The sequence below is a fragment of the Elgaria multicarinata genome, chromosome 17, assembly GCF_023053635.1.
Source record: "Elgaria multicarinata webbii isolate HBS135686 ecotype San Diego chromosome 17, rElgMul1.1.pri, whole genome shotgun sequence".
NCBI classification, from domain to species: Eukaryota; Metazoa; Chordata; class Lepidosauria; order Squamata; family Anguidae; genus Elgaria; species Elgaria multicarinata.
The window spans coordinates 28,423,301-28,451,165 of NC_086187.1; the positions used below are offsets into that span (position 1 = coordinate 28,423,301).

The 27,865-nt window shown below is 44.2% G+C and overlaps 2 protein-coding genes across 2 annotated transcripts; one reads left to right on the forward strand and one right to left on the reverse strand.

Annotated features, from left to right (window-relative positions):
- Window positions 1-575: 575 nt before the first annotated feature.
- On the reverse strand, window positions 576-16,866 carry TEKT5 (tektin 5). Its single transcript, XM_063143217.1, has 7 exons — window positions 16,300-16,866; window positions 14,308-14,391; window positions 12,148-12,218; window positions 10,719-10,862; window positions 10,237-10,459; window positions 5,800-5,954; window positions 576-792 (listed from the first exon to the last, which is right to left on the reverse strand). The coding sequence occupies exons 1-7, from the start codon at window positions 16,864-16,866 to the stop codon at window positions 576-578; spliced, it is 1,461 nt and encodes a 486-aa protein (XP_062999287.1).
- Window positions 16,867-19,180: 2,314 nt separating this feature from the next.
- On the forward strand, window positions 19,181-27,753 carry NUBP1 (NUBP iron-sulfur cluster assembly factor 1, cytosolic). The gene is made up of 11 exons (XM_063143376.1): window positions 19,181-19,275; window positions 19,398-19,502; window positions 20,241-20,374; window positions 20,825-20,893; window positions 21,541-21,573; window positions 21,916-22,006; window positions 22,901-23,055; window positions 24,279-24,389; window positions 24,993-25,095; window positions 25,341-25,424; window positions 27,594-27,753. The coding sequence occupies exons 1-11, from the start codon at window positions 19,230-19,232 to the stop codon at window positions 27,644-27,646; spliced, it is 984 nt and encodes a 327-aa protein (XP_062999446.1). The 5' UTR covers window positions 19,181-19,229; the 3' UTR covers window positions 27,647-27,753.
- The last annotated feature ends 112 nt before the right edge of the window (window positions 27,754-27,865 follow it).

Consider the following 27,865-nt stretch of genomic DNA (forward strand, 5'->3'; position numbering starts at 1 on the left):
TGTGAAATCTCCTTGTTCAAGCTGTGCTGTCTCTTGGCTTATCCCCAATGGAGGACTGTTAGCATTACCAGTCGAAATGCATTGGACAGCTATTCGGTCTTTCTCTCCTTTTGGGGGGTGGGTGGGTAAGAAAAGCAATGGAAGCAGTGGAAGAAGGTTACAAATGGAAGACCTCGTCTGGACCCCTGTAAAATTCCACGAGTGAAGCAGGGCAGTAGCGCACTAAAAGCTTCACCTGGACGTACCCAAACGCCCTTCCTTTACCAAAGACTCACCGCGGCCCCCTGAAGAAGACTGCCGATGGCAGAATGCTGAGCCCCAGCACCAACCCTTTCCCAGAATGCATTGTGGGCTATCCTTCTGCTCACAGGAAGAGTTCCATCTCAATTTTTCTGTATGCAAGAAAAGCTGTGATCTTGTTCTGATTTTGTTTCGCTTATGTTTATTTCCATTGGGTGTTTTTTCTTTTTCTTTTCTTCACTTTGCTAAAAAAAATAAATGAGCAGAAATGTCTCCCATGATTTGCAATCTTTTATGTCAGATCGTCAGGAGCAGGAGAGGAGACCCGTGCAAACTCAGGTGTAGCCAACCAGGCGTGGGGTGCTGGGAAAGGTCTTGCGCATGCCCATGCATTTCTCCTTGTCGATGAAGAGGGAGTTGGCCTTCACCAGCAGGTCATGCTCCAGCTTGGCCTTGTTGAGGATCAGCAACTGGAGGGTGTCTTGGGCCTCTCGCAGGCGCAACTTCAGAGTCTGCAGGGTGTCATCGATGGTGAAAACTTCATTCACCAGCCTGAAGTGGAGAAAGGGGAAACTGGTTACTCCCTGCTGGGCATCTTACAGCAGACCACCACATACAATTATCGCCATCCCCTGGGACACCAAACAGGGACTCCGAGGGCAGGATGGAGTCCCCTGCTGTGGCTGCTACCCTGATGGACAGAGGAGAGATCTGCATCACCATCTCATTGCAGATGGCTGGAGCGTGGAATGGCCACGGCATCGTGGGTCTTTGGTGACACAAGGCTTGTCCACTAGTCTGGCTTGGCTCCTTCTCATCCAGGGACAAAGTGACATGGAATCATGGGCTCAAGTTACAGGAAACCAGATTCCAGTTGGACAACAGGAAAAACTTCCTGACCGTAAGAGCAGTACGACCATGGAACCTAGGACCTCGGGAGGTGGTGGGCACTCCCACACTAGAGGCATTCAGGATGCAGCCGGACAGCCGTCTGTCAGGGATGCTCTAAGGTGGATTGAGCAGGGGGTTTGACTCGATGGCCTTGTAGGCCCCTTCCAACTCTGCTATTCTATGATTCTATGACCTCTCAGACTTCCTGAACCTGCATCTTTGACCAGCTGCCTGCTCCCGAGTTCTGTTCCAGACCATCAGCCCAGTTACAATGTATGTGCAGGATGGTTTTCTCCATTGATACCAAGCATGCTTTCTAAACACCGTTGCTTATTTTGTAGAGGAATTCATGGATTTTAATCCAGGATTAGCAATGATTGCAGGCTGGTTCACACATGTAACCTCAGGGGATCTTTCTTTTCCTGAGAACTCATGCCAGTGTCTGTTTTATGTGCAGATATCAGCATGGACAACATGTGAGCCAGGAGTTTCCCACTGAGATGAATTCTGTGTCTGCAAAAACCTGTTCCATGTTAAACAGTGAAGGACTAGTTATATGTCCTCTATAAGAGCCAAACTTCATGTTCTGTTAATCATGCTTTAAAAAAAAAGTCTGTTTAATACTGTCAGTTTTTAGTATAAAGAATAAGTTCCAAGCAATGACTAGGCTTTTAAAACCATGTTGTGATTTTTAATATTGTTTAGCTCTGTGAATTCCTATCTCTGTTCTCAATTGTAATTGATCTGGCTCTGTGGTTTAATTTCTTTGCTCTCTGTTTTAACTGGCTGTTTTTATTTTATTGCTCTGTTTTTATTCGTTGCTGTAGTATTGTATTGTGAAACGAGTGTGTATGTTTCTTTGCAAGCCACCCAGGGAACTTTTATTATAGGACGTGTATAGATAATGTAAATAAATAATACAAAGCCTGCATGCTATTTTGCTCCCAAAGGTGGTGCTTGCAGTAAACAGTCACTTTGGGGACAAACAGCAGCTGGTGGCGGGGAAATTTTGAGTGGAAACTGCCAGGCCAGCCTGATTGAGATTTGGGAATGTGGGGCCCTGCGACCCTTCAAAATAATAGTGGCACACTTTTTGAAAAGCATGATTAACATAACTCATAGACTGGGCTTCAGTTGCAGCAACATGGCCTTTTTCTGTGGCTCCTCTGTGGCTGTTGAGAAGGACCGAAGGGATTCAAAGCTTGCAGGCTCTGTCATAAAACCTCTTTGATCCTTTGCCAAAACCTGTAAATGCCTCAGGCTAAATAGCTGCTGGAGATGTTATCTGTCCTCCCACCCACTGAGACCAATACAGGTGCACATGGAAGGGATGACTCAACTCTTTGGGCCTTTCCAAATGATTTTTTTGTCAAAGCTTTTTCTTCACCCTTAACACAATGGCCACCCTTAGCCCAAATCCAGCGCCTGCAGTGCAAACATCCTGCATCCCTAAATTACAAGAAAGTGGAAGGCGGACGCACTGTGTAGTTGGAGAAGGGGAGGCACATGGGCCTTCAGAGGGCTAAAGGAAACAAGAGAACATGAAGAGAAATAGTAGGACTGTGCTAAAAAGGTCGTTTGCCGTGTGTGTGTGTGTGTGTGTGTGTGTGTGTGTGTGTGTGTGTGTGTGATTAAAGAGCTAGCTGAGACCTTCCCGGTTGCAATGGTACAGCAGGGGGTGCTCAGTTCCTAAAGAAGTTTTAAATAAATAAATAAATAAACTTTAACAATTCACGGAATGGTACAGAAATAAGCAGAGTAGGTTGGGTTGGAGATTGTATTACTCATCACCCATGGGTGCCTGTGATGCTTGCACAACCACACAGTCCCAACTGCGGTAGATCGGAGGGGGCCGGGGTCATGGACACAGAACCGCTTCTCCCCAGCAACCAAATATTGTGATTAACGTGCTGGAGAAATCTGATTTCCCTGCAATGGGATTGTTGAGAGCCGGTGTGGTGTACGGGTTAGAGTGTTGGATCCAGGCTGGAAAGACCCAGGTTCAAATCCCCACCCAGCCATCAGATTCACTGGCAATCTTGGACCAGTCACCAATAGGGGAAATGGAAGTCCCCTTGTGTTCCTTGGAAGAAAAAGGGCAGGATATAAACATAATAAAGAAATAAAATATCTGGAGGAAAGCAATCTGGATCGCCCTCAATTAATGTGTAACGATTGTCACAGAAAACCCATCAGCTAAAAAAGGTATGCTAACAGATAATTTTCTTCTTTCTCTCTCTTTCACTCCAGAAAATAATTTCCTCTCTGATTTATAGTGTCTATTAATTCAGTCATTATGCTCAGGGCAAGTAGTATTAAGTGGGCCTTAGATTTTGGGCTCCACTCTTTTATTGGGCGTTTAACATTTCAAGTAGGACAAGCATCAAGGATAGTAGGCGTGGTTGGGCACCTCCGGAGGGTGTGGGCCCACTGACCAGAGCCCCCTAATAGACCTGGTCTTCACCATCGCAACCTTTGTTCACCAGCATCTCACTCTGGCCCAGACCACAGTTGTGGTGAGACTGAGGAGACGGAAATGGTGCTACCCACTTGCTCACTGGTTGGTTGCCTGTCAAGCAAGCAGGTGGTAGCCATGATGAGGAAGAGGAGGGGGATGAATGGCAGTGAGAAGGTAGACTCAGGTGCCCATTGAGGGTACTTTCTCCAAGGGGCCTCCAAAATTTGGAGCAGCCACCGGCGTCAAGGTGCAGATGCCTAAAAATGGGCCAAGGTTAACTGCAAGAAAGAGCAGTGCTGAAAGTCAACCATGCCTGAAAGCCATATTGGCTGATTCACGCCCACCTCCCGGCCATTCTAGATGTACTGTACTTGGCCTTAGAGGCAACTTAAAGGCCTGTAAAGCTACACATGCTTAGGGGCATTTTGTTTTATTTCTCATATTGAACCCTGGCTCAAATTAGCCTCAGCCCATCCTGAACAAAAAATGGAAACAAAGAAAGAAAGTCGAGTCAGAACAAACAGCACATAGCTGGCATGGAGACGTATGCAAACAACTTGAGCACCGTAGGCAAATTATGTGGCTGAACACAGCATCTGCCGACAGCAGCCAGATCAGAGGACAACAGACCCGTCTCTGGACTGAAAACATGCACACACATCACATTACTGTAATGAATACTTCAGGAAAATGAAAAGCTAAACAGGCTTTATTAATTTCTAACTATTTCATCTGTCCAGCTGGCCTAGTTAGAGATGCAGCAGTTGTATTGGAGCTTATTTTGAAATAAACAGTGACCATTTCTGATAATATGTTCACTACGCAAGCTTGTAATAACATTTTCAAGAGTGTTTCCTTCCTTTAACTGCATTATCGTCAAGCTCCTGGCTTGATCTGTCCTGTGCTGCTTGTTCTGACACAATACAACATTTTAAACACGTTCCACTGAATCAGGGCTCCTCAGGCACAGAAAAAGAAAGTGGGTGGGCACAGTCAGAAAGTTACCCAGAAGGCCGCACTCTTTTATTCCAGATTTATTGATCCAGAACCAATACGCAAGGAAACACACAGGTTCTCTTTCCAAAATGACAACTGCCCAACCCAATGCATATTTACTCCACGTTTACTCCAAAATTAAGTTCTACTGTAAATATGTTTGGGATTGTAGCCCCACATAGGTTTCAATTGGCCACCCACACTTTACGGCTTGTTCTTGGGAACACACAATTCATTGTCATTTCCTCAATAGGGTTTAATGTATCACAACAATAATAAATAAAATAAAATAAAATAACGAACTATAAATTCCACTGGCTGCAGAGAAGCAAGGAGTAATTAAAGCTCTGACAACTCAACAGAGAAGAGGCACGCACTAATTAAAGGGCCCATTTAGGAATGCTCTGGCTATACGCGAAAGGGTTTGCTGTTGTTTATTCGTTCAGTCGCTTCCGACTCTTCGTGACTTCATGGACCAGCCCACGCCAGAGCTTTCTGTCGGCCGTTGCCACCCCCAGTTCCCCCAAAAGGGCCAAAAAAGCAAAGAAGCAGAAGACATTTCAAAAGAAAGGAGCAAGAAGTCAGCAGTCAAGGGAAGTGGGAATTCTGCTGACCATGACTTACTTCTTAACAGCAACAATACAAAAAACCACGTCGGGATCTTGTCTGTAGGGACAAGCATTCCAGGATTGTAATGGGGAAATAGTGCTACACTAAGTGCCACGTGTGTAAGCACGACATTAATTTCACTTGCAATGGACTGTGGAAGAGCAATGTCGCAACAGCACTAAAAAGGGCCCTAGAGTGTTCATGGTTTCTAATGCACGCTTCCCACTTCACCGTTGGGCGTTATCACCACAAATTTGTCCTGTTAAAGTCCTCGAGCCCAGACACAATCCCTTTGATAACCAAAGCTTTTGTGCAGTTTTCCCACCCATTCTAAATGGCTGAAATGCTTCTCCTAGGCTTAGTTACTGGCAGAAAGAGCTGTCCAGTCAAAGGTGATTTATTGATTGATTGATTGTATTTTGGAACTGCCCCCTTTTACCTTCAGCCCTGCCCACCACTGGAATGTGGCCCCCAAGACCTTCTCTGAAATAGCATTCAGAGGTTCTGCACGCCTGCTTTATGGGTTTTGCACCCACAACAAGCAGATCACACCGTCGTACTTAGGGGAAGCAGAGGAAAAAGAGTTAGGAAGAAGATTCACTCACTTGAACTGTGGCACGTCACGGCATAACTCCATATTGGGTCGCCACGTTCTCGCTTCAAGTCGGGTCTGAGCCAACTTGAGTGGGCATTCCTTGGCCATTATCGCTCTTTCCAGCAACATTATTGTATTTTCTGTCTGGAAGATTTCTTGAAGTGTCTGAAACGAAAATAAAATAAGGAGTGACAGCTTTTATTTACAGAACTTGCCGCCTACTTGATCTGACTTTCGCTGCTGTCCTTTGGGCTCATTTTAACAAATTGTTTTCCCTTCGTAGGACTGCCTTTGGAGGAAACATGTACCTAGCAATGTTTTACATCAGAATGGAAATCCACATTTGCAAGAAAGATCTGCCAGCAGGAATCCGATATCATGGCCATTCCTTTTGTTCCTGAAAAATCTGCATGAATATTTTCTTCATATTGGAGCATTTCTTATATCTCAAGTACTAATTGGTCCAATAAAATGTAACATCGCCCGTGTTCCATGTTGTTTCTAACTGTCAGACCTGCGCTCAGGATTAATTTGGTTGAGTGCATTTGATCACTCCTTGCTAAAAATGTGTAATGCAAATGAAGTATGTTTGAACCTCTCAGGCAAAAATGTATTTATAAACAATTACCTGGGCTAAGATTTGGAGCATCTTGTGGATTCTTAGCAGCTGGAGTTCCAGGAACTGATGGCTTACAGCAGGGTCAAGGCATGGTTGGGCACTTGCCCATGGCCCATGCCCCAGCAGGGGCCCCTAACAACAGCCCCCTAAGTTTGCTCTTCCCTTTCCCCATTGCAACCTACTTCTTCATCTGCCTCTCTCCTTGGCCCAGATAACAGTGGTGGTGAGGAGGAGCTGGAGATACCACTGCCTACCTGCTTACTAGCACTCTGCCAGCCAAGCAAGCCAGTGGTACCAGTGATGAGAAAGAGGGTGAGGACCAGGAGCAGCTGGTGACCATGGCGGTGAGAAGGTAAACACACCAAGGGAAGAGGCCCGTTAAGAGGCCCTCAAAAACCTGGAGCCAGGACTGGCTAAGAGCCATGGCCAACCCACCCTTTTCCATGTCATGTCAGCACGGAATAGCTTTGATTTGTGTCCCCCACCCTCCTTGAGGGGGCAGGACCATCTCTGTAATGGCCAGCTAGGATGGAGAAACACTCTTCTGGATATATTCTGGTAAGACTGAATAGAAAAGACAATAATGCTAGGAAAAGCAGACGGTGGAAGGAAAAGAGGAAGACCAAACAAGAGAAGGATTGACTCCAAAATGGAAGACATGGACATGAAGTTACAAGATCTGAATAGGATGGTTTACAACAGATGCAATTGGAGGTCGCTGATTAATGGGGTCGCCGTAAGTCGAAGTCAACTTGAAGGCACATAACTACTACTATAGATTAATACTGCATCCGAAACTGCCATGGCAACATGCTGGATTGGTCATGTTACAGGAAACATAAAATGTTGCCCCAGGAGGGCCGTTTCGCATCTGTTGTCTCTTCCAACACCATGCAAGTTCTGCCTGCCTAATGAGGACGTAGGCTGAGAAGTGCTCAAGTGAATGGTGATACCTGTCCTCCTCCTTCCCCTCCTGTTCTTTCTTTTAAACATATGGAAGAACTAGCTTCTAACTGCCCCTTTGGGCGCACCGAAATCTGGGGCACTAAGGCCTGCCCCTGAGGCTTGATTGGCCAAGAGTCCTATAAATTCTGCCTCCGAAAAGGGGCTTTCTGAAAAGGAGAGTCCCGGGGAGAAATGCAATCTGCCGTTTCTACAATTGAGATGCGAGTGGGGGCGGGGGGTGGATAACCATTCTTAGCATCGTCCATGACTCAGACTTAAGGGCCAGCTCAGCAAATCGCCCGCCGATGCAGAGCCAAAACTATATTCAACTTGGGTGCTCTTGCATAGCGGCTCTGATTCATTCCACTGGGAATTCCTACATGAGAATTCCCTGCCAGATTGTGCCCCGAAGAAGCAGAGAATTGAAAAAAACAGCCCACAGTCCCCTCCCTTGTCAGCGCCTGAAACAAAATATTATTTGGACCCTTCTGTGAACTCACAATCTAAAACCAAACATTCAACTATCTTTTAACCTTGACTGGGAGTGTTTTAATAAATGTGGGTTTACGGCCATCCTGAGTTCCTGGCTGTAGTCTCACTTCTTTTTCCGTTCCAGCTTAAAAAAATATCTCTCTCACTGAGAATTAGGAAAAAAGGAGGGGCAATCCTCAGAGTACCCACTCTCAACACCAGACAATACCCTGCTATCTGTGGCCTGTGATTACACATCGCAACTACACATTGGACCAAAAACATTCACATCATTTGAAAAAGCATGAGATTGGTGGGGGACATCACCAGATCATATTGCACCACCCTACATCATTTTGTGGCCATATTCCAAGAATCAGGAAGCAAAACAGAGAGACGGAGAGGGAGAGAGAACACACACTGGATTTCAGAGGCTGGTTATGGATTCGTTTTCATAGCTACCAAACATACACCCTTCTCTTCCAGAAAATAAGTACAAATTTGCCCTGTGGCATTCTTAACAGTTTATGTTAAGTTCACCTCCACCTTAATCACAGGCAGAGACAAGGTGTGCCAATATATGTAGGAATGACCCATGCTTTAAAATATTCTGCTCCATGAAATTCCAAATAAAGCAAACACTATGACACAAAATGGGCATGTCACTGAGGAGAAAGCACCACTCAACACATTTTAGCCATTCCTTCGCACTAAAAATGGTTTTAAAGCGTTAGGTGGTTTTCGCTGTAAGGGAGGATGACGAGGCTTGAAAGTGTGCAAACCAGTCTGAATAAGAATTCGAGCATCTCTTTGGTTTAAGTGCAACACTCTAAGCAGCATGCCACACGTCCTCTCTAGTAAAAAGAGGGCACTTCCACTTTTCCAGGTTGTTCTTTGCAACTCTCCTTTCTTCTTCTTCTTCTTTTTAAAAAGAGAAGAAGAAAAGTTCAGCACACATCCAAGGGGCTCTCATTTGAGACATGGGTGGGAGCGCTGCTTGAGGGCATCTGATCCCCTCTGTGAAGCCCACAACGCCCTTCACAGTACAGATCCCTGTGGCTGAAATAAATGACACCAGGATCCAGAGGCTTCAGAGTGTACATGGGGTCTCCTACTCTCAGGCGGAACGCCCATAAGAACGGCCTGCCATGAAAGGTCGAAGCCAGGGAGGCAGGGCCAGTCTCAAGGGGAGGCATGACGGGGCAACTGCCCAAGCCCCACATCCCAGGAAGGATCCACGGACAAGACTTCCTCCTCTTCTTCACTGCTGCAACCTGATTATTCACCTGCCTTGCAATCCGGTAGTGAGAAGGAGGAGCAGGAGATACCACTGCCTACCTGCTTACTAGCTCTCTGCCTGCCAAGCAAGCAAGTGGTTCCCATGATGGCAAAGAGGAGGACAAGCAACAGCAGCTGGCGACCAGGGCAGTGGGAAAATAGATCCGTTGAGGGTGCCTTTCCCAAGAGCAGTCGAAAATGTGTGCCCAGCAATGCTGGGAGGAGAAGCCCATGGGGTTCGCAATCGAGGGGGAAATGTTTAGAACTGGGCATTGAGGGGAGACATGAGAGCACTCTTCAAATACTTAAAAGGTTGTCACACAGAGGAGGGCCAGGATCTCTTCTCGATCCTCCCAGAGTGCAGGACACGGAATAACGGGCTCAAGTTAAAAGAAGCCAGATTCCAGCTGGACATCAGGAAAAACTTCCTGACTGTTAGAGCAGTACAACAATGGAACCAGTTACCTAGGGAGTTGGTGGGCTCTCCCACACTAGAGGCCTTCAAGAGGCAGCTAGACAGCCACCTGTCAGGGATGCTTTAGGGTGGATTCCTACACTGAGCAGGGGGTTGGACTCGATGGCTTTGTAGGTCCCTTCCAACTCAGCTATTCTATGATTCTATGATTGTCCTACAAATGGACTTATTCAGGAGAATCTGCAATTGGATTGTGCCTCATGTTAATAAATATGTGGGGGGGGGATTTGTTTTTTATCCTTTAGAAACCAGCTGGATATCTTATCCAGGGAACCATAGATTTTTTTTCAGAACCTAAAAAAACCCAAAATCATGCCGATGTCTTTAAAAGTGGGGTGGATAAATTCCTAGAGGAGAAGGCTACATGGCTACTAGTACGGATGCCTAGGTGCTACCTCTAGTATCAGAGGCCATAAGCCTGTATGCACTAGATGCTGGAGAACATGGGTAGATGGGTGCTGTTGCACTCGTGTCTTGCTTGCGGGTCCCTGGTTGACCACTGGTTGGCCGCTGTGCGGACAAAGTGCAGACCCTGGGTCTGATCCAGCCTCAGGGCTCTTCTGATACGCTTACGACAACCTCTACATTTCGTTAGCGTAGAGTAGACTGGTAGTACTTGTCTGACCCACCCAGCTTCTAAAAGAAAATGCTGCTCCTACCTTGGCCAGCTGTGCTTGCAGCTGGTTCTTTGAATCTGCTGTTTCTGAGATGCGAGTGTCAAAAGCCAGGTTGGTGTTTGTCCACTGTCTCCACATATCGTCAGAAGTGATTTCCAGCGTGTGATCTGCTTCTGAGCAGAGGGTGGCTGAGTTGGCCCGGGCGTTCTGAGAATACCGGATGTTGTCGTCACTAAACTTTGCCCATGTTTCCGGGACTGAGACACTGCAAGGTAATGAGAATCAAACCATTGCTGAAATCCACACACGGTCTGGTATTTCAGGGCGGTGGGCAACAGTTGGCACACGGCTAATTTTAGTTTCAGACCTCTGTCGTCCTTGACCACCAATACTTTTTAAAACCTTTCTTTCTTTTTTTAAAATTGTATTGTCTATATTTTAACATCCTGAGGCTTGTTTCTGGTACCTGTTTTGAATTCCCATATATGGGATAAGCGACTATAAGCGGATTGTACTGCACTTACGTTCCATCAATTTTTTCCACTCCGTGGTAGTAGTTAATACTGTCAGAAGTGTTCCTCAAGTTATAGCATTTCTCATCAATGAAATGGGCTGAGTTTTTATCACCGAGATCCCTCTCAAGGGCATGTTGGGCATCTCTGTTAATGCTACAAAGAAGAACAAAGATTTTGATTATAAGCTTCATCCCACGTCCCTGTTTCCTTGGATTATCCCCGTAGCGCTTAGCTTTCGCAGTTGTTGTTTTTGCTACCAGGCGACAGCGATCCTTTGCGTAACAAGAAGTGAGTTTAAGGGGGGAAATATAAAAAATCATTAAAAAAACCAATGGATGACCCAATTCAATTCAAATTTGGTATGCTTAAAGCTCTCCCTAATATCTATTACTGTGCCAATTTTGGTGTCTTTAGCTTTAAAGCTTACACAGTTGTAAGCATTTCTTTAAAATCCTGTTCCTGCGCCCCAGCGGCGGCTCAGAAGATACGCTCAAAGTGTAGGGGCTAAATACGGTGAATCTTTTTGCTTTATTGCACAATTAAGGCAGGATGCAGGGGGGTCCTTCACAATCAAAGCAGATTATAAGGTGGAAAACGTCTGAGTCCTTTGCATGCAATTCGCAGTGATTGCACAGTATAACGCTGGTGTGATAAAGCTCCTTATTAGCCTCTTTACCATATTTAAAGTACTGTTGTTTATTGGTATTTATTTTGCATTTATATCCTGCAAGGACAACAACAACAAAAACAACAACTTGGAAAATGTCATTTCCATGTTCACAAATCCTGAAAATAAGCTGAGACTTTTGGCCTAAAGTTATGCAAACCTAACAAAATATCTACGTAACCATCCAGAAGCTTCTCACACAGGCCATGTGCTTGGCAGAGTTCCTGCTCATCTCCCAATCCTTCCAGTGGGACAGCAGTTTTATATTCTGATGCCTCAGCTGAAGCTCAAGTTGTCACCTCTGCCTTTTTTCTTGGGCAGGGGGAACTCCTAGCCCTATACCAGGTAAAATGTGAACAGGTAAGGAGAGATTTCTCTATCCATGCATGTTCTTGCCAAGGCCTCGCTGAATTTCTGCCTGCCATATCAAACCGGCCCCTCCAACACTCACGAACCATCGCCCTGAAACACCCTCAAGTACCAACAATTATGGTATTTTGGCAGTTGCAGACTTTTTCAGTTCCTGCCTTTGAGGGCTGGGTGTGATTTCCTGGGCAATGTTATGAATTTTGGGTACATTCCAGATGGCTGGCAACCAATATAGGTTAAAGAGCTCTTGTTGTTAAGAATTGCCAAAAGAACTAGCTGTCATTCATTGGAGGGCTAAACCCTAAAGGAGGCATCTCAAAAGTTGCTGGGCTTTAACTGTAAGCACTATGTCATACATGAATGGGACACCTCACATACCAGATTACATTTTTAAAAGCTTACTTCAGTTGTTGTTCAATTCTTTCTGCAAGCTTTCTCATTTTATCTTGGCATGCTCTGATCAAATCAACCTCCTAAAATAAGAATATATACACCTGTCAGTAATTCTACAAAACTGAAGACAAAAATAGTATCTTTTGTGGGATTTCTGGAGAGGCAGCCCTTATGTTACTCTGTAATAAATTTATTCAGACAGAAGCTTTTGTGGACTCTGGCCACTTCTTTTAAATAAATTTGCTAGCCTTTAAGCTGTCACAAGACTCTTTGTTGCCTTTCGTCTTTCTACACAAGGCAGATTCAGATTGTTTATTTCGGTCATAGAACATGTAATCATGCATCATTCATTCATCATTCCCAACTCATGTTTACGGGTTCTTTAGATGATGATGTGATCCTCAAATTTTGTTTCTGTATCTAAAGAGCGCTTTCAGAAAGTTTTTTTAGAGCAAGGAAAATGTGGTATTTAATTGTAAAAGATGAAAGCAACCACTTTTTCATTTGTCTATTGGTGCTATTCCACTATGCCCCACTGCCACCTAGAGGTTATGTGGCAGAAAAGCAGGAAAAGAAATGCTCTTCGTGTGACACTCAGATCTCAATTCTGCAATGAAACTGGAAGAAGATACAGCCAATTAACAGCCTTATATAGAAAGCCCTTTGGCTTTGTAGGGATGTCTGTCTGCAATTGAGGGTGACAGATGTGGAAACACAGAAAGCAGAAAAGCTTCTTAGGTAATGTGGGAACTGGTAATAATCTGCAACACTTGAAGTCTACTCAGTGATGGAAATGTGCACATCTAACTGATTATATATTGGAAAGTGTTGTTCTCAAATTAAGAATGTTGTTTCTCGCTTTCATTATTATCAACACGGATCTTCAGATCCACATCAAACAAACCAGAGGAGATTTCCAAGAGAAATTCCTGAAGTAGGCTTAATTGTGTTATTAGCTACTATTGCTTATTTAAGTGGTGGTTGAACAGTATCCAATGTTGCTCATCTGCCAGCTGGAGCCAGAAGAGAACAGGTCAGCAGAACTCACAGAAGGGGAAGATGCAGTTTGGTTCTTTTTCAGAGTTGCTCTAGGAAGCATTAACTTCCCGTTGTGCTAGCGGGGAGTCCTGCTGGCACAACATAATCCGTGGAGGTGTACAGGCAGCATTGGATACTGCCCAAAGTGCTTATCTCATGCACGCTTAAGCTTTGTATAGAATTGTCAGTCTTTTATTTCTTGGACCGATCGGCTACAATTCCGCTCTCTGTGTGTATGCATGTGTATTCACTGATTGTGTGTGAGAGAGAGAGGGGAGAATCTGCCATCTGAGAAAGGATGAACTTTTGCCACAACAAATCTGTTAGTCTTGGGTAAGATATCGTGCCAAAAGACTTTGTTCTGGGTTGTTGATTTCTACAGCTGACTAAAATAGCTACCCTACTCTGGAAGTTATCGGCTCAAACGACTTGTTAACAATCCTCTCTGTTAGAATAATCCCTTGATATGGAAGCTTCCATTAAAAGCTTCTGGACTTAAAAGATGAAAAGATAATTTCCTTCTGTTGAGTAACCATATGAAGAAATGTAAAATAGTTGGATGGTTGTTTTTGTGAACCGCCCAGAGAGCTTCGGCTATTGGGCGGTATAAAAATGTAATAAATAAATAAATAAATAAATAAATGTCATGCCACTTCCCTTCTCAGGATCACAATCAAGCCTCTCCTAGGTTTTTCTAAACCTGTTTCTGGAGTGAAATTAGCATGTCCACAGGATTCTAGTCTGTCTAAAGTAACTCTAAGCAAACACCAAATTGATGGGATTTTAGTACACTCTCCAACCTGCAAATAAGATTTTAAAAGGGTTTTCATCCCCAATCTCACGTTGCAGTGTACTGGAATGTCCCTCTCCAGAGCAGCAGAGCCATTTACCAGAACAGCAAGCCACCCAGCCCCCTAATTCTCAAATAATTTGGCTTTCATTTCAATTTTCTGTTTGGTTTTAAACCTGCAATGAACTCTCCCAGTCGCTCTAAAGTTTCCAGTGAACTTGACTTTCCACGGGCAAGAAATGAATTCAAGGAAGAACAAACAATCAAGCAAAATGCACACTCTGACTGCTATTTTTGGCTTTTTGCAGCAAACCATTTCATAAAGCCAGGAAGCCTTGTACCTGTATGAGATTCCTTTCCACATCGTCATGGACTAAGTCAATCCCCATGCGTTTCTCTCGGTTGTATAAGCATTCCAAGGCTACCTGCAAGCAAGCAAACAAAAAAAACGGTACACCCTAGGACAAACTCTCAGACATGGAACTATTGCTAATGTGTTGTTGTTGTTGTTTTTAGAAAGCAAGAGAGGGGTTTTGGTTTGTTTGGTATGCAATTGATCTAATACCAGTAGAAAACAGTTTCTGATATACAGTACCTGTGTATAGTTGTTAATAATAAGATGAATGCATAGGTGGATATTTGTTGCTATGACCTAGTGGTTAAAGTGCTGGATCTATTGAACCAAAAACTGGGAGACCCATTTGTTGCTAAGGGACAATTGAGGAACTTAATTTTTGTGAAATCCACTTAATTAGCACCTACTGAACTCACAAACCATCCGTTGGCTTTCACATATCCTGACCCAATGCAGTTCACAGCTCAAAAAAGGTATCAAAATGTGTTTTTAAAGTATTTTGAGAGAAATGTATATTTGGGGAGAACATACATTAAATGTGTGTGTGTGTGTTTAGCTGCAAATGCTTATGCAGGTTTAACTGAGGCTTGAAGGCCACAAGCGAAGAGTCAAGTGAGTTAAGCAAATTCAGGTTGAAGTACGTCAGATCCAGTCAGGACAACGACTGGTGTAGTCACAGCAGGTTCCAGGGAGAAGCAGTCAGGACCCTGGATAGCTCCCATTGCACTTTGCTAGGTGAGCTATAGAAAAATATTGTCTCAGCAAAGAACCAGAGTCATCTGAAGCCTTACAAAGGTTGGCAGGGCCTCTCCTTCCACTGTTTCTGTCCCTCCGGGAAGAGCTGACTGTGATCCTTAAAGGGGTTGTGGCTGATTCTAAAGCCTCATGCTCCTGCATGTCTATGGAGCTGGAGAAAGCCACAGGGGGAGTGACCCTTAGTCTACGGATGAGGGGAGAGCCATGACCTCAAGCTTATATAGAGATATTGTGGGGTACAGAAGAGATTGTCAAGAGCTTTTCCTGAGTGGGGTGGTCTATGATTCATCCAAATCTGAATCCTCATCAGGACAATGCTGGGATCCAGATACAGGGGACATAACAGTCAGTGGCATCAAGCTGTCCACTACTGTAACAAAGTGCTAGACTAGAGGGACCTTTAGTCCGATCCAACAGGGCTCTTCTTCTGACCTTCTTGTGCATATTAAAGTTTCTTATTAGTATGAAGTAGATTATATTTTGCCTTCATTTCAGCATTTGTTATTTGCAAATCTGTGCATCCCAAGATAAAATAACTATTTAGGTATTATTATTATTATTATTATTATTATTATTATTATTATTATTATTATTCCATTCCTTAAATTATTATGTCCCTCCCAAAAGTCCCCTTTCCTTAGCTATGGGCCTGCTGCTTACGCCCCTCATGGGGCACTCTACCACTCAGTCAATAGCATGGGCAGTGTCTTGGGGAAAGGCAGGAGACCCTGCCATCACTGTGGGAGAAGGCCAGCAAACTCGGCTCTTCTCCAAGTTATGCTATTCCGGTGCCTACCCATGTCAGCCATGTGGGTACTGCAGCACCTGGATGTACTGAAAGAAAGATGCATTGGATCAACTTTCAGAAGACAGCAGTATTATTCCTTCCAATCCCATTTGCGACTCCTATAGCTGCTCTTTCTCGACGAACGAACGGTGCGTGCTGCACAGTTTGAAGAGGAAAGCTCACATGCCACCTCATGGCCAGTTTTAGACTCACAACAAAACGAAAGTGGGAATTGCCAGGATGAAGCTTTTACTTCGTCTAGGACCTGCATATCGCTCTTCAAAAAATGGTTGGAAAGGATGATAGATGGGACCACCACTCTCACCACAGCGGTGGCCCAAGGGAAAGGTGAATATCTTTTAGCTAGGGTGCAGCTGAGCACCGTTGCACATCAAAAAAGGAGCGTAGGGAACTGTTACCATGACCAGCACCTACCTGCAACGGCCCCTGCGCTTCATCTGCCGCGCACTCCAGACGCCGCTTGGCTGTATCGAGTGCACGGGTTTCAGTCAGCAGCCGCTCGAGCTCGTAGGTCAGCTCGGACCTCCAGAAATCTATGTCGGCTAGCCTCTGCCCAATGTTCTTCCCGGAGTCCTCCTGCTGTTGCCGCGTTAGCTGGTCCTTATCTTGGATCAGCCGTGAGGAGTCGGCATTCAGCCTCCCGGCCCAGTGCCGATACGCTTCCGATCCTTTAATCTGGGTGGCATTTGCTTTGTACCAGTCCTGGGGGCTGTAACGGGCGTACAAAGCCGATCTCACGGAAGGCAATATAGTGGGGGGCCGCAATGGGGCACTTAGGCGGCCGCCCCCGTCTTCATTGGGTCGGAAGGATGAGACTTTGTAGAACAAGCTGGGCCTCCATGAGTTCAAGTAGCGGTAACCTGGCAGGTAATACGACTGGTAGCTATCCTGGCTTAGGCTGGTGGGTGCCACCTCTGGAAGCAGGCAGCTTTTCCTAGGTCCACAGTAGCTGGCTGTCTGGGTGGTGCCTAGGAATTCCATCTAAATCCGTGACTCAGTTACCCAACCTTCCTCGCCAGTCAGGCCTAGAAAGCAATGCAGCTGCAACTTTTATTTTTCTGCATTACAACTGCTGGCTTATGCACTGTGACTTGGTGATCGTGTCACAAAACATTAATAGGACATCATGACCACTGTAAGGGGGGTCCTGCAAACCACACTCATCCTGCCAGTTTAAGAGGAAGAGGGGAAAAAACACACCCACGGGCTCAAAATAGAAACAGAGCATCTAAATAGGAGGCAGTGTGGCCATATTTTAGAAGTGGTGTAGCATTGTGACTAAAAATGTGACTGGTGAGCCAAAAAGTCCCTCCTGATTAAAGCCTAATCATTTAAACCCTGGGCTCAAACACTGGGCTGTCTCTCTCTCAATAACCCAGAGTTCTTGGTTCACACACAATGCTAAACAACCCAGGGATGGAGCGCCTTTCGATTGTTTAGTAGTTGCTCCTGTTTGCAGTGGCAGCGATCAGGGTAGCATGTTTACTCATTCCCAATGATGTGTGTAGAAAGGAATTGAGTTTGAGAGCCAACAACCCAGGGTTTTTTTAAAAAAAACACCTGAGTTGTTGTGACATCCAAACAGGGTCTGTATACAGTAACCGTCTTAAGACACAATCTATGCATGTTTAGACAGAAAAAAGTCCATGCGGCCTTCTGTCTAAACATGCATAGGGTTGCATTATTAAATAACTAAATAAAATAATGCTAAGTAAATGTCCTTAGGACTGCACTATTAGTCACAATGCTCCACTGGGTGACTTGGGATAATTTCTTGAGCTGAACTTCTATAACTGTTGGGAATAAAAATCCTGGCCTAACATTTAGGGCTGTTGTAAGGTTTCTGAGGAAGCATATGTGAAGCGTTTTGATGCTCAAAATGTTCCATACATATGAAAAGTGCCGTTCAATGCTAATGATCAAAAAGCAGCTGACGCTGCCCAGCGTACACAGATCTTCACTCTCTGTATCTTGTGAACAACCACATGACGTCATATTGGAAGTTGATTCACTTCACTACCAGCAGCAAATGTGGTGGTGGTGGTGGTGGAAATCTGACCCACAACTACTTGCGATATTGCACAAGCAAGCACTCCTTGCACAACCGCTGGTTTCCCAGTGCAGGGTGGGATTCACACCCCTCAATGTAATAATCTGTTGCTAATTTAGGACACAGACCTATGCGTGTTAAGAGAAAGGGCCTACAACTCCCAGCATTCCTTGGCTGGCGTAGTCAGCTGGAGCATGCTGGGAGTTGTAGGCCTTTTTCTCTCTCTAAACCACACAGAGGATTTTGGCCTTGTTTATTTTTTAACTAGACCTGAAGTACTTCCATTTAATTTGGATATTTCGATCTGCCTTCTACATCTTGTTTATTTCCTAGGACGTGTTACTTATTTTAATTATACTAAGGAGATTTTTTTTCTTATTATTTTTACATTTCATAGAAATAGAATTGTGACCCATTTTTGTTTTATTCTCTCTGGTTATACTTTTAATAGCTGAGTGTTGTTTTAAATACATTCGATTGTTTATGTATTGTTTATATATTATTAAATACATTCAATTGTTATTATATACACACTTTGGTTGTTGTTTCCAGCAAGAAAGAGGTTTATATAAATAGCTTTCAATTACATAATTTTAGCATGTTTTTAGGATGTTTTAAGGATGTTTTAATCATGTATGGTATGTTTTTGGTCAGTTTTTAATGTATATTTTATATCATGTTTTTATACTGTTTGTTTTATGCTTTGAAAGGTTTTAGTTTTCAAAGCTTCAGCTATTAGGCGGTATAAAAATGCAAATAATAATAATAATAATAATAATAATAATAATAATAATAATAATAATAATAATAATAATAATTCTTTTCATCCTTCAACGGTGCAGGCGTGAGCAATAGTAATGCCTTTCTCACACACGAAACGTGTGAATGAAAGTCCCGTGTCAAAAGACCCGCAGCGGCGCTTCAAATCCCCCAGAAAACAAAACTCGACTGAGGAGAATCGAACCATCCAATCACAAACGCCCGGTGGTGTCACGTGACACAGCAGCTCCCTCGGCCTCCTCCTACCCCGCGCAACACAGCCCTAACAGAATGCGCATGCGCCATCAGAATGCGCCGCCGCGACTGCTTCTGCATTCGTCTTTTTTTTTAACAGGGAAGATCTCTTATTATTCGCCTCGCCCCGCCCTCGGAAGTGCGTCACTTGTTTATCCTCGGGGGAAGCATTTGTGCCGCACACCCGGAAGTGTCTTTCGGAACGAGGGGGACCTTTTTTTCGAGCGAACCCTCGACCGGAAGTGCGCCGTGTGTGTTTCTTCCGGCAGCTGGTTCCGCCATGGCGGAAGGGACCGGGCCGGCCTTGCTGGACGTGCCGCCTCACGGTGAGCAGAAAGGGCGGCGGGAATAGGTGGGTGGTTAGACGGACAGGTGGGGCCGGGCCCCCGGGCCCTTCCTCCCTCGCGGTCCTCCAACGCGGCTCTTCTCCCCTTTTGTGCCCCCTCAGAATGCCCCGGCACCGGCAGCGACCAGGCGGGCAAGGCCGACGCCTGCCAGGGATGCCCCAACCAGGGCCTGTGCGCCTCGGGGCAGCCCGCCGGCCCCGACCCAGGTAAGGCTGTATTTGTTGGGGGGAGGGGGGAGTTGCCAAGTCGCCTCAGGCTCTGGAAGTCGAGCCAGCTGGCTTGTAGGCCAGTGGGGGCGAGGCCTAGAGAAGTGTTAGGTTAGTGGGCTCAAGGGGAAGAGCCTAAGAGTAGCCCCATGCTAGGGGCCTCTTCTGATAACTCGGGAGGGGAGGAGTCTAGGAGATGGGGCGGGGGCAGTAGCCCCAGGTTAGGGGGCTCCTATGCGGCTCAGAGAGAGAAGTCCAGGAGCTGGAGGTGGGGATGAGGACCCCCAGGTTAAGGGCTTCCCCTGGTGCCAGAGGGAAAGGAGCCCAGCACCTGGGGGCGAGGACAGGTCGCCTCAGGTTTGGGCCCTTCCCTTGTGGCTGAGATGAAGGAATCGGGGCCCTGCCAGCAGAAAAGTTGACCGTTTTGCTGTGCCTGCTGCTATCAAAGTTGTAGTGTTTCATTTACAGTGAAAAAAAGAAAACATTCTTTGGCAGCGATAGATCTGCTTTATGGTGCTTACTCTGGTGCTTACTCATGGTGCTTACTCTGTACAGCACCATGTACATTGATGGTGCTATATAAATAAATAAATAATAATAATAATAATCTGCAACCTAGTCTAGGAGGGATCCCTGGGAACGGAGCGCTCACACGTGCAGCCTTGGGAAAGGGAGATTGTTCATCATAGCATCCTTCCCGTGCAAATTCAGTGTCTTGCCTTTTTTTTTTCTGTGAAGCTATTGAGGAAATCAAAGAAAAAATGAAAACTGTGAAGCACAAGCTCCTGGTGTTGTCTGGGAAAGGAGGCGTGGGCAAGAGCACATTCAGCGCTCACTTGGCACATGGCTTAGCAGAGGATGAAACTAAACAGGTGGGTGTGCTGCTTCTGATGCCTTTCTTAAAAGCCCATACTGTAAGCAGTGGCCAGGCCAGTGGAGAAGGGGGTGAGCAGCCAGGTCCTTCCTGATGAATTATGTCACTGAAATAAATGCTTCGAAGAGAAATAGCTGCAGAAATAATGTATCTTAGTGGCATTGGTCTGATATTATTTGCTAATTCTTCTAAAGTGAAATAATGCATGACTTCTTTTACAATATGTTTTGTTTGTTTATATGCTTCCTTTATTCCATGGAGCTCAAGGCAGCTTACATGGTTTTTCACATGTGCAGTGATGAGAAGATTTAAATTAACAGTACCAGATTTAAAACAAGAACAGAAAAACTAAAATGAACATTGAATAGCAGCACTTCTTCTGTTGCAACATTCTGTTTCAGGGCCCACTTGTTCTAGTCTAACTTTCTCTCCCCCCACTCCCTCCCAGGTTGCTGTCCTGGACGTTGACATTTGTGGTCCATCCATCCCTAAAATCATGGGCCTAGAAGGGGAACAGGTATGACTTCATGAATAGGCAGTAACATTTTATGGCATTGCCGGATTGGATGTTTCTCAAGGCTTTTGTATGACTTGAAATGCCGTTGCTCTGCAGTCGTCTTTAAGGCAGCCACAGGAATAACTATGCAGACATAAAAAGCAGAGGTTTTGCTAAATGAGCATGAGGATCCCTTTCAACTTTGCTTCAGTGTTTCTGTTAGTATTGCACAACTGTTCAGGTTATTAGAAATAGTGAGAACCCACCATGTTTCTGTCACTAATCCTGAGATCTGCTTAATTAAGGTTCATCTAAAATGCTAAAAAGAACGTCACTTGGGATCAGTCAACATAAGGTCCAGAAAGAATACTGAATCCTTTGTTGGAATGAGAAAGTGCTGTTAGCAAAAAGCGTATCTGTTTATCTTACTAATATGGGTTGCGTACAGCTCCTCTACCCTGTTATGGAAAAGACCTTTAGGTCTCTGGTTCTATTTTCTTTTGTCAAGTGACAGCCTATTATATTGTACCGATGTCTAGGCATGCAGCTAGTCCTAGTGAGTTTTGATTCCTGTGGCAACATGACTTTTTTAATTTGTGTTTTTAATTCTTGTTAGCTAACTGTAGTTCTGCATAAAGATTAACTTTCTAAAATGTTCATATTTTCAGGTTCACCAAAGTGGTTCTGGATGGTCTCCAGTGGTGAGTTATCTGTTTAAATAAAATCCTCATGATCTTCCTGTTTTATGGAGGTAATGAACTGTGGCCTCCCAGGCAGGCACCTACAGTATCATGAAAGCACAAAGCCTCTTCTGTGTTAAATTGTATTTGGTTATGAACTATTCTGCACTACCTACTGCTTATTTGCATGTATGTGAAGTTAACTTCATCGTGAAATTAGGCTAAGTACAAGAATATTTATCTTTGTGCTATATTTTAAACACTAAATGTAATAAGACTACTACAGCCTCATGCACAGGTGCTATAATTTTGTAATCCTCATTATCAGTTTTGCCAAATGTGTATCTGTTTATTTATTTTTAGTATGTTGAAGAAAATTTAGGCGTTATGTCAGTGGGATTCTTGCTCAGCAGCCTGGATGATGCTGTGATTTGGAGAGGACCTAAAAAAAATGGTTTGTATCTCACAATGATCAATGCTAACAAAGATGTACATCTCAAAATGCTAGCCATTGAAGTCCAAATGACACCTGCTGCTCTATATCTAAAATTTTGGCAAGAAGTTATTGTGTACACCTTCCATAACATTTTAAGCTACTTTCATAGCTTCTTAGCCAACTAATTACATTTATAATACTTTTCATGTGAAATTGCATAGTAGAGCCATACTTGATGCATGTAACTTCAGCCAGCTCAGGGCAGGAGACAATTTGGGGCTAATCTTCAGTTTCAGTTAGTCAGCTTTCAGACTTTAGGGATAGTTATTGTTTATTTGATTTATGAATAATATCCCTGGACTGCTTTTCAACAAAGTAAACAGGGCAGTTTACACACAAAAAAAGTTTTAACATTAAAACTAACTAAAATATCTTCAAACCAGAAACTAAAATCACTTAAATGACAATAGTCAGTCAATCTCTGTTTTGGAAAGCAATATTAAGCCTACTTCAGAGTTCTGCATTTTCTGTGCATTTGATACATCATCATCATCATCATATTCCTTACCTGCTTCTCCACTTGGATCGTGGAATCTCAGTTCTGCTACCTCTGCTGTTTTCCCACACTGCCCTTGTACTTGTTAAACTAGTCCAGATCTTGAGAAACTTAAAATGTTATTTCCAAAATAAACTATGCAAATAGGAATGTTTTCTAGAACTGAGTGCTGTTTGTTTGTTTGTTTATTTTAAACTGGCATGTGGTGTGACCCATTCTCAGACAATCTTCCAATTCAGGAGACAGTTAAGCTTTTAATTTGAGCAATGGAAATGGTGGCCACTTGTTTTTGATTTTTTTTTAAAGTATGGTGAAAATTCAGTTTCACAATTTAACCCTACATTTCATGTTTTTAGGAATGATTAAGCAATTCCTTCGCGATGTGGACTGGGGTGAAATTGACTACCTTATTGTAGATACGCCTCCAGGAACCTCGGATGAGCACTTATCAATAGTGCAGTATCTCAGCACCAGTAATATAGACGGGGCAGTGATCATCACCACTCCTCAGGTAAGGTATGTTTAGTGGCTTGAAAGTTAAGTTTAACTTAAGTCTCAAGTTGAAATTGGACATGAGATTTAACAAATTGAGCTACAATCCTATCCACACTTACCTGAGAGGAAATACTGAGTATGCATGTATAGCATTGTACTGTCAGTCTTACTAAGTTCTGTCATCCTATTTTTGGATTGACAGAACTTGACATGGCTGGTTGGGGAATGCTGTGAGTTATATGCTTTGCCAGAAAGATGTCCTACGTGAGATGATGCCCTACTGTGCTTAATTTGCTTTAGCGGCAGAAAGTAAGGATAGATAATCAGTTGCTCATTCCCCTGCATATCCACACTTCAGGGCCATGCTGCTGATATAACTGGTATTAAGCCTATCATTCTGATTAAAAACACACAGCCTTCTCTCTCTTTTTTCTCTCGAAAGTCCAGTGCACACAATACGTGTGGAGCAGGGAAAACTAGTGTGGGGTTGATTGAGTTCCTGTCAGAACAGTGAAATGACATATGTCCATATGTAGAAATGATAGAAAGGGCTGCAGAGACAGAATTTGAAAAGGGTGGCTGGAACAGTGGTGGGGTGGGGGCAACTTGGTAGAGAGCAGGAATAGGGCAGAGGGGAATAATGTTTGAAGGGGGAGGTTACTGGACACAGACCTTACACGGGTAGAGATATATTTGAAAAAAATGTGTTATTTAATAATGCCAAAGGAAGTGAAGCAGGGGGCTACCAGGAGGAGGGCCTTCTCTGCTGTGGCACCCCGGCTGTGGAATGAGCTCCCTAAGGAGGTTCGCTTGGCACCTACATTATATGCTTTTAGACGCCAGGTGAAGACCTTTTTATTCTCCCAGCATTTTAACAGTCTATAAATAATTTTTAACTTTGTGTTTTAAATTTGTAATTTTGCATTGCTGCTGTTTTTATCTAGTTGAGTTTTTATATTGTATTTTATATTATGGTTTTATACTGTTGTTTTATACTTTGAATGGTTTTAATTTTTGTGAACCGCCCAGAGAGCTCCGGCTATTGGGCGGTATAGAAATGCAATAAATAAATAAATACATAATATTCTTGGATGGGCTGAATATTAACAGAAATAAGTCACTCTGTTTCTCACGGTTTTCATTTGGATATTTGTGTGGTTCAAATAAATGTTTTCAAACAAACATGGGTCACCTGAATCAGCCTTCTGTGTGGTTCTTGCGTTGTTCCTTTCTAAACAGGAAGTGGCACTTCAGGACGTTCGAAAAGAGATAAATTTCTGCCACAAGGTGAAGCTGCCAATCGTAGGAGTTGTCGAAAATATGAGTGGTTTCATATGCCCAAAATGTAAGGTAATGTTTCATAGATATATTTTACGCACCATGTTCATTCTTATCCATCAGGGGACATTAAACAGGGGAAAGGGAAAGCCCATTCTTTTGATGAGATACTGCCTTGCATTAATCAGAATTTCTCCCAACTTTAAAGTTATTCGTAAGTTATCTTTAAGGCTGGAACCCTGTTGCCACACAAATAGCTGGCATATTAATTCAAAGTCGTTTCCATATGTGTCTGGTTTTCAATCCCTATTTCCTAGCAGTTATGTGGATCTCCCTGTGCCAAAGCCTGTTAACATAGCGCAGGTTGAGGCAGGCTTAAAGGCTGAGTATCATCAGTGATGTCTCCTGCAGTGCTAGACTGGCCGGGGGCTTCAAGTGGCAGGGCTAGAGCCCTGTAGAAGAGGGAAGTGATGAATCAGGTGGCGGACAGGTTCCCTCTCTAATAATGGCACCGTGTGAGAGTTTTAATCCAGTTGGGGTCTGGACTGCAGTATATTTAGCAGTAAAAGGCTAATGAAAGTCTTTGGAGCAAAAGGTTGGAACCAAAGTCTTTGATGAGGAGGAGGAGGAGGATTTACAGCCTGGAACATGTTTAATGGTGTCTTCCTTTTACAGACAGAGTCACAGATATTCCCCGCAACAACTGGAGGTGCAGAGGCGATGTGCCGCAGCCTCAATGTGCCCCTCCTAGGGAAGGTGCCTCTGGACCCTCAAATAGGTAAATGCGACCTGACGGAGTCCATTTCACATTTGCTCGTGATCTCACTGAGACTGAACTTCCATGCTAACTTAATACAAAATAGTGCAGACTGGCGGGGAGAATGTCTTAACTGTATCCTTTGGAGCAGGAATGCAACAGAGTGGGAGATAGAAGAGAGACTATTGAGGTAAATGCTGACATTTCTCTCTCTGTGTCGTTCTCTCGGACTTGGCTGTACTCTTCTCTTGCCTCACCCCACTCAGGGAAAAGCTGTGATCAAGGGCAGTCGTTCTTGTCTGAAGTACCAAATTCTCCAGCCACGTTGTCCTACAGGCATATCATCCAAAGTAAGTTCTGCACCCTGGAAAGACCTTGCAATACAGAAAGCTTTTGCACGCGCCATATTTCAGTTGTATCTGAGAGCACATCCTTTGTAGCCCCCAAACGGACACTTCCCACAGCAGTCTTGCTGTTACTCACTTCTCAGAGAGTGACCAGCCAGGTTTACTTCTGAAGCCCTCTTGCGGCTAGTAAATGAATGGCCTGGTAAAGTGCTGTGTTATCTCTCTCTCTCTCTCTCTCTCTCTCTCTCTCTCTCTCTCTCTCTCTCTCTCTCTCTCTCTAAAAGCCCAGACTGCTCCTCCAAGCCAGTTATAGTTTTTGCCCTTCATCACCATCTAGGGACGTTCCTCGGAACTGCGGCCTTCTATGGAAGTTCCAAATTCCGAGAAATAGTTTTTGCCCTCCAGCACCATCTAGCGACGTTTCACAGAACTGCGGCCTTCTATGGAAGTTCCAAATTCCGAGAAATAGTTTTTGCCCTCCAGCACCATCTAGCGACGTTCCTCGGAACTGCGGCCTTCTATGGAAGTTCCAAATTCCGAGAAATAGTTTTTGCCCTCCATCACCATCTAGGGACGTTCCTCGGAACTGCGGCCTTCTATGGAAGTTCCAAATTCCGAGAAATAGTTTTTGCCCTCCATCACCATCTAGGGACGTTCCTCGGAACTACGGCCTTCTATGGAAGTTCCAAATTCCGAGAAATAGTTTTTGCCCTCCATCACCATCTAGGGACGTTCCTCGGAACTGCGGCCTTCTATGGAAGTTCCAAATTCCGAGAAATAGTTTTTGCCCTCCAGCACCATCTAGCGACGTTTCTCAGAACTGCGGCCTTCTAGGGAAGTGCCACGTTCTGAGAAAGATAACTTCCATGCAGTTCCGGCCTAGCAGAGGAGCCAAAACCCACTAAACTCCTCACCAGACTGTTCCTCTACACCTGTCGTATGACGGGCTTTTTTGCTAGTCTATATACCGTATTTCTTCGATTGTAAGACGCCCACTAATTTCAGTACCACCAACAGAAGAAAAAAACCTAAGACACACCTGTGATTCTAAGACGCACCCCATTTTTAGAGATGTTTATATGAGAAAAAAGTGTGTCTTTGAATTGAACAAATACAGTATATAAAAGCCCAGACTGCTCCTCCAAGCAAGTTATAGTTTTTGGCCTCTGGCACCATCTAGCGACGTTTCTTGCAACTGTGGCCTTCTAGGGAAGTTCCAAGTTCCAAGAAAGGTAACTGCCAGGACCTTCCGGTCTAGCAGACGGGCCAAAGCCCACTCCCAGTAAGTAATTTGTCTCATGAGGGTGAATTTGATAGAAGGCGAACCTCCTCACCAGTTATAAAAATGTTAGCAAGGCTTTTACTTTAACGTTGTAGCAATGCCCAGAGTCCAACGGTCTGAGGACATAAAATTAAAAATTATTGATGGGAAAGAACAGGGGAAGTTGGTTCAAAATCTTAGAGAAGTGTATACCAAAAATAATGTATTCAAAGAAGTCCTAACAAAATAAATACACCTGTCGTACGACGGGCTTTTTCACTAGTCTCTTAACATTATATGTTCTATCTGGACTTCTGAGATCTAATTAGAAGTGATTCATACCTACCCTGAGTTGTTAACACCTAACGAAGTTGCAGGTTTTTTAGACACTGAGTTCCATGTCTCATAAGATTTTTCCCCCCTATCAGTTTCCTAACTTCATTTACAATATGCACTTACAGGTTTCCCATAAAAAGGCAGCCTATAAAACTTTTAAGTCATATGAAATAACATCAACATGAACATCCCGATTCTCAGAAACCTAATAGCTGTACTGAATCTGGTCAGCGTTCACAACGCTGCTGTCTTAAAATTAGGTAGCAGGCAATATTATGTCACCAACTCCAGTATCGTCGGCTCTTGTGTGAAAGGAGCGGTGGCTTTTGGTTGCCGTTAAGAATGGCAGAACGCCGGGTGCCCTGCCCTGACGCTTGGAAGGCCCCCACTTCACTGGAAACTCCCCCAGCGCGAGCCTCATTGCCGGGTGCTCTTGTTCATGTCGATGTGACTTGCGCAGCAGATTGACACGGCGGATCGTGCCTCCTGCTTAGAGGCAGAAGTATTGCACAGCTTCCAGCACAAACATGTCATGAGGCAGGTGCTGTGTTCATCTTGCCCCCGTCTTTCTGCAGGAATCCAAGACTACTGCAGCCACAACCACCCGCAGGAAGAAAGAAACCCTTGATGAGCAAATGAATTTTAGAAGAATCATAGGAAAGCATTCATCACCTGGAGCCTTTCTGTATAGGAATGTAATAAAGCCTTTGTTTTGCAAATCTTTTTGAGTAATAAGTGCTAGTTTTGAGTTGTCTTTTTTTTTGGACTGGCTTGGTCTTACCTGAGTCTTTCAGAACCGGCACCGTCTTTTTACAAGGAGCAAGTCTGCTTATTAACTGCTCAATAA

What these genes read in the sequence shown, in the direction of transcription:
- TEKT5 (XM_063143217.1), bottom strand. Translation starts at nt 16,866, where the DNA reads ATGGAATTCCTAGGCACCACCCAGACAGCCAGCTACTGTGGACCTAGG. An exon ending in TGGAAAGGAATCTCATACAG is followed by an intron (nt 12,219 to 14,307) that starts GTACAAGGCTTC and finishes TTCTTATTTTAG; the next exon opens with GAGGTTGATTTGATCAGAGC. An exon ending in AGAATTGAACAACAACTGAA is followed by an intron (nt 10,863 to 12,147) that starts GTAAGCTTTTAA and finishes TCTTCTTTGTAG; the next exon opens with CATTAACAGAGATGCCCAAC.
- NUBP1 (XM_063143376.1), top strand. Translation starts at nt 19,230, where the DNA reads ATGGCGGAAGGGACCGGGCCGGCCTTGCTGGACGTGCCGCCTCACG. An exon ending in GCTGGACGTGCCGCCTCACG is followed by an intron (nt 19,276 to 19,397) that starts GTGAGCAGAAAG and finishes GTGCCCCCTCAG; the next exon opens with AATGCCCCGGCACCGGCAGC. An exon ending in TGGGCCTAGAAGGGGAACAG is followed by an intron (nt 20,894 to 21,540) that starts GTATGACTTCAT and finishes TCATATTTTCAG; the next exon opens with GTTCACCAAAGTGGTTCTGG.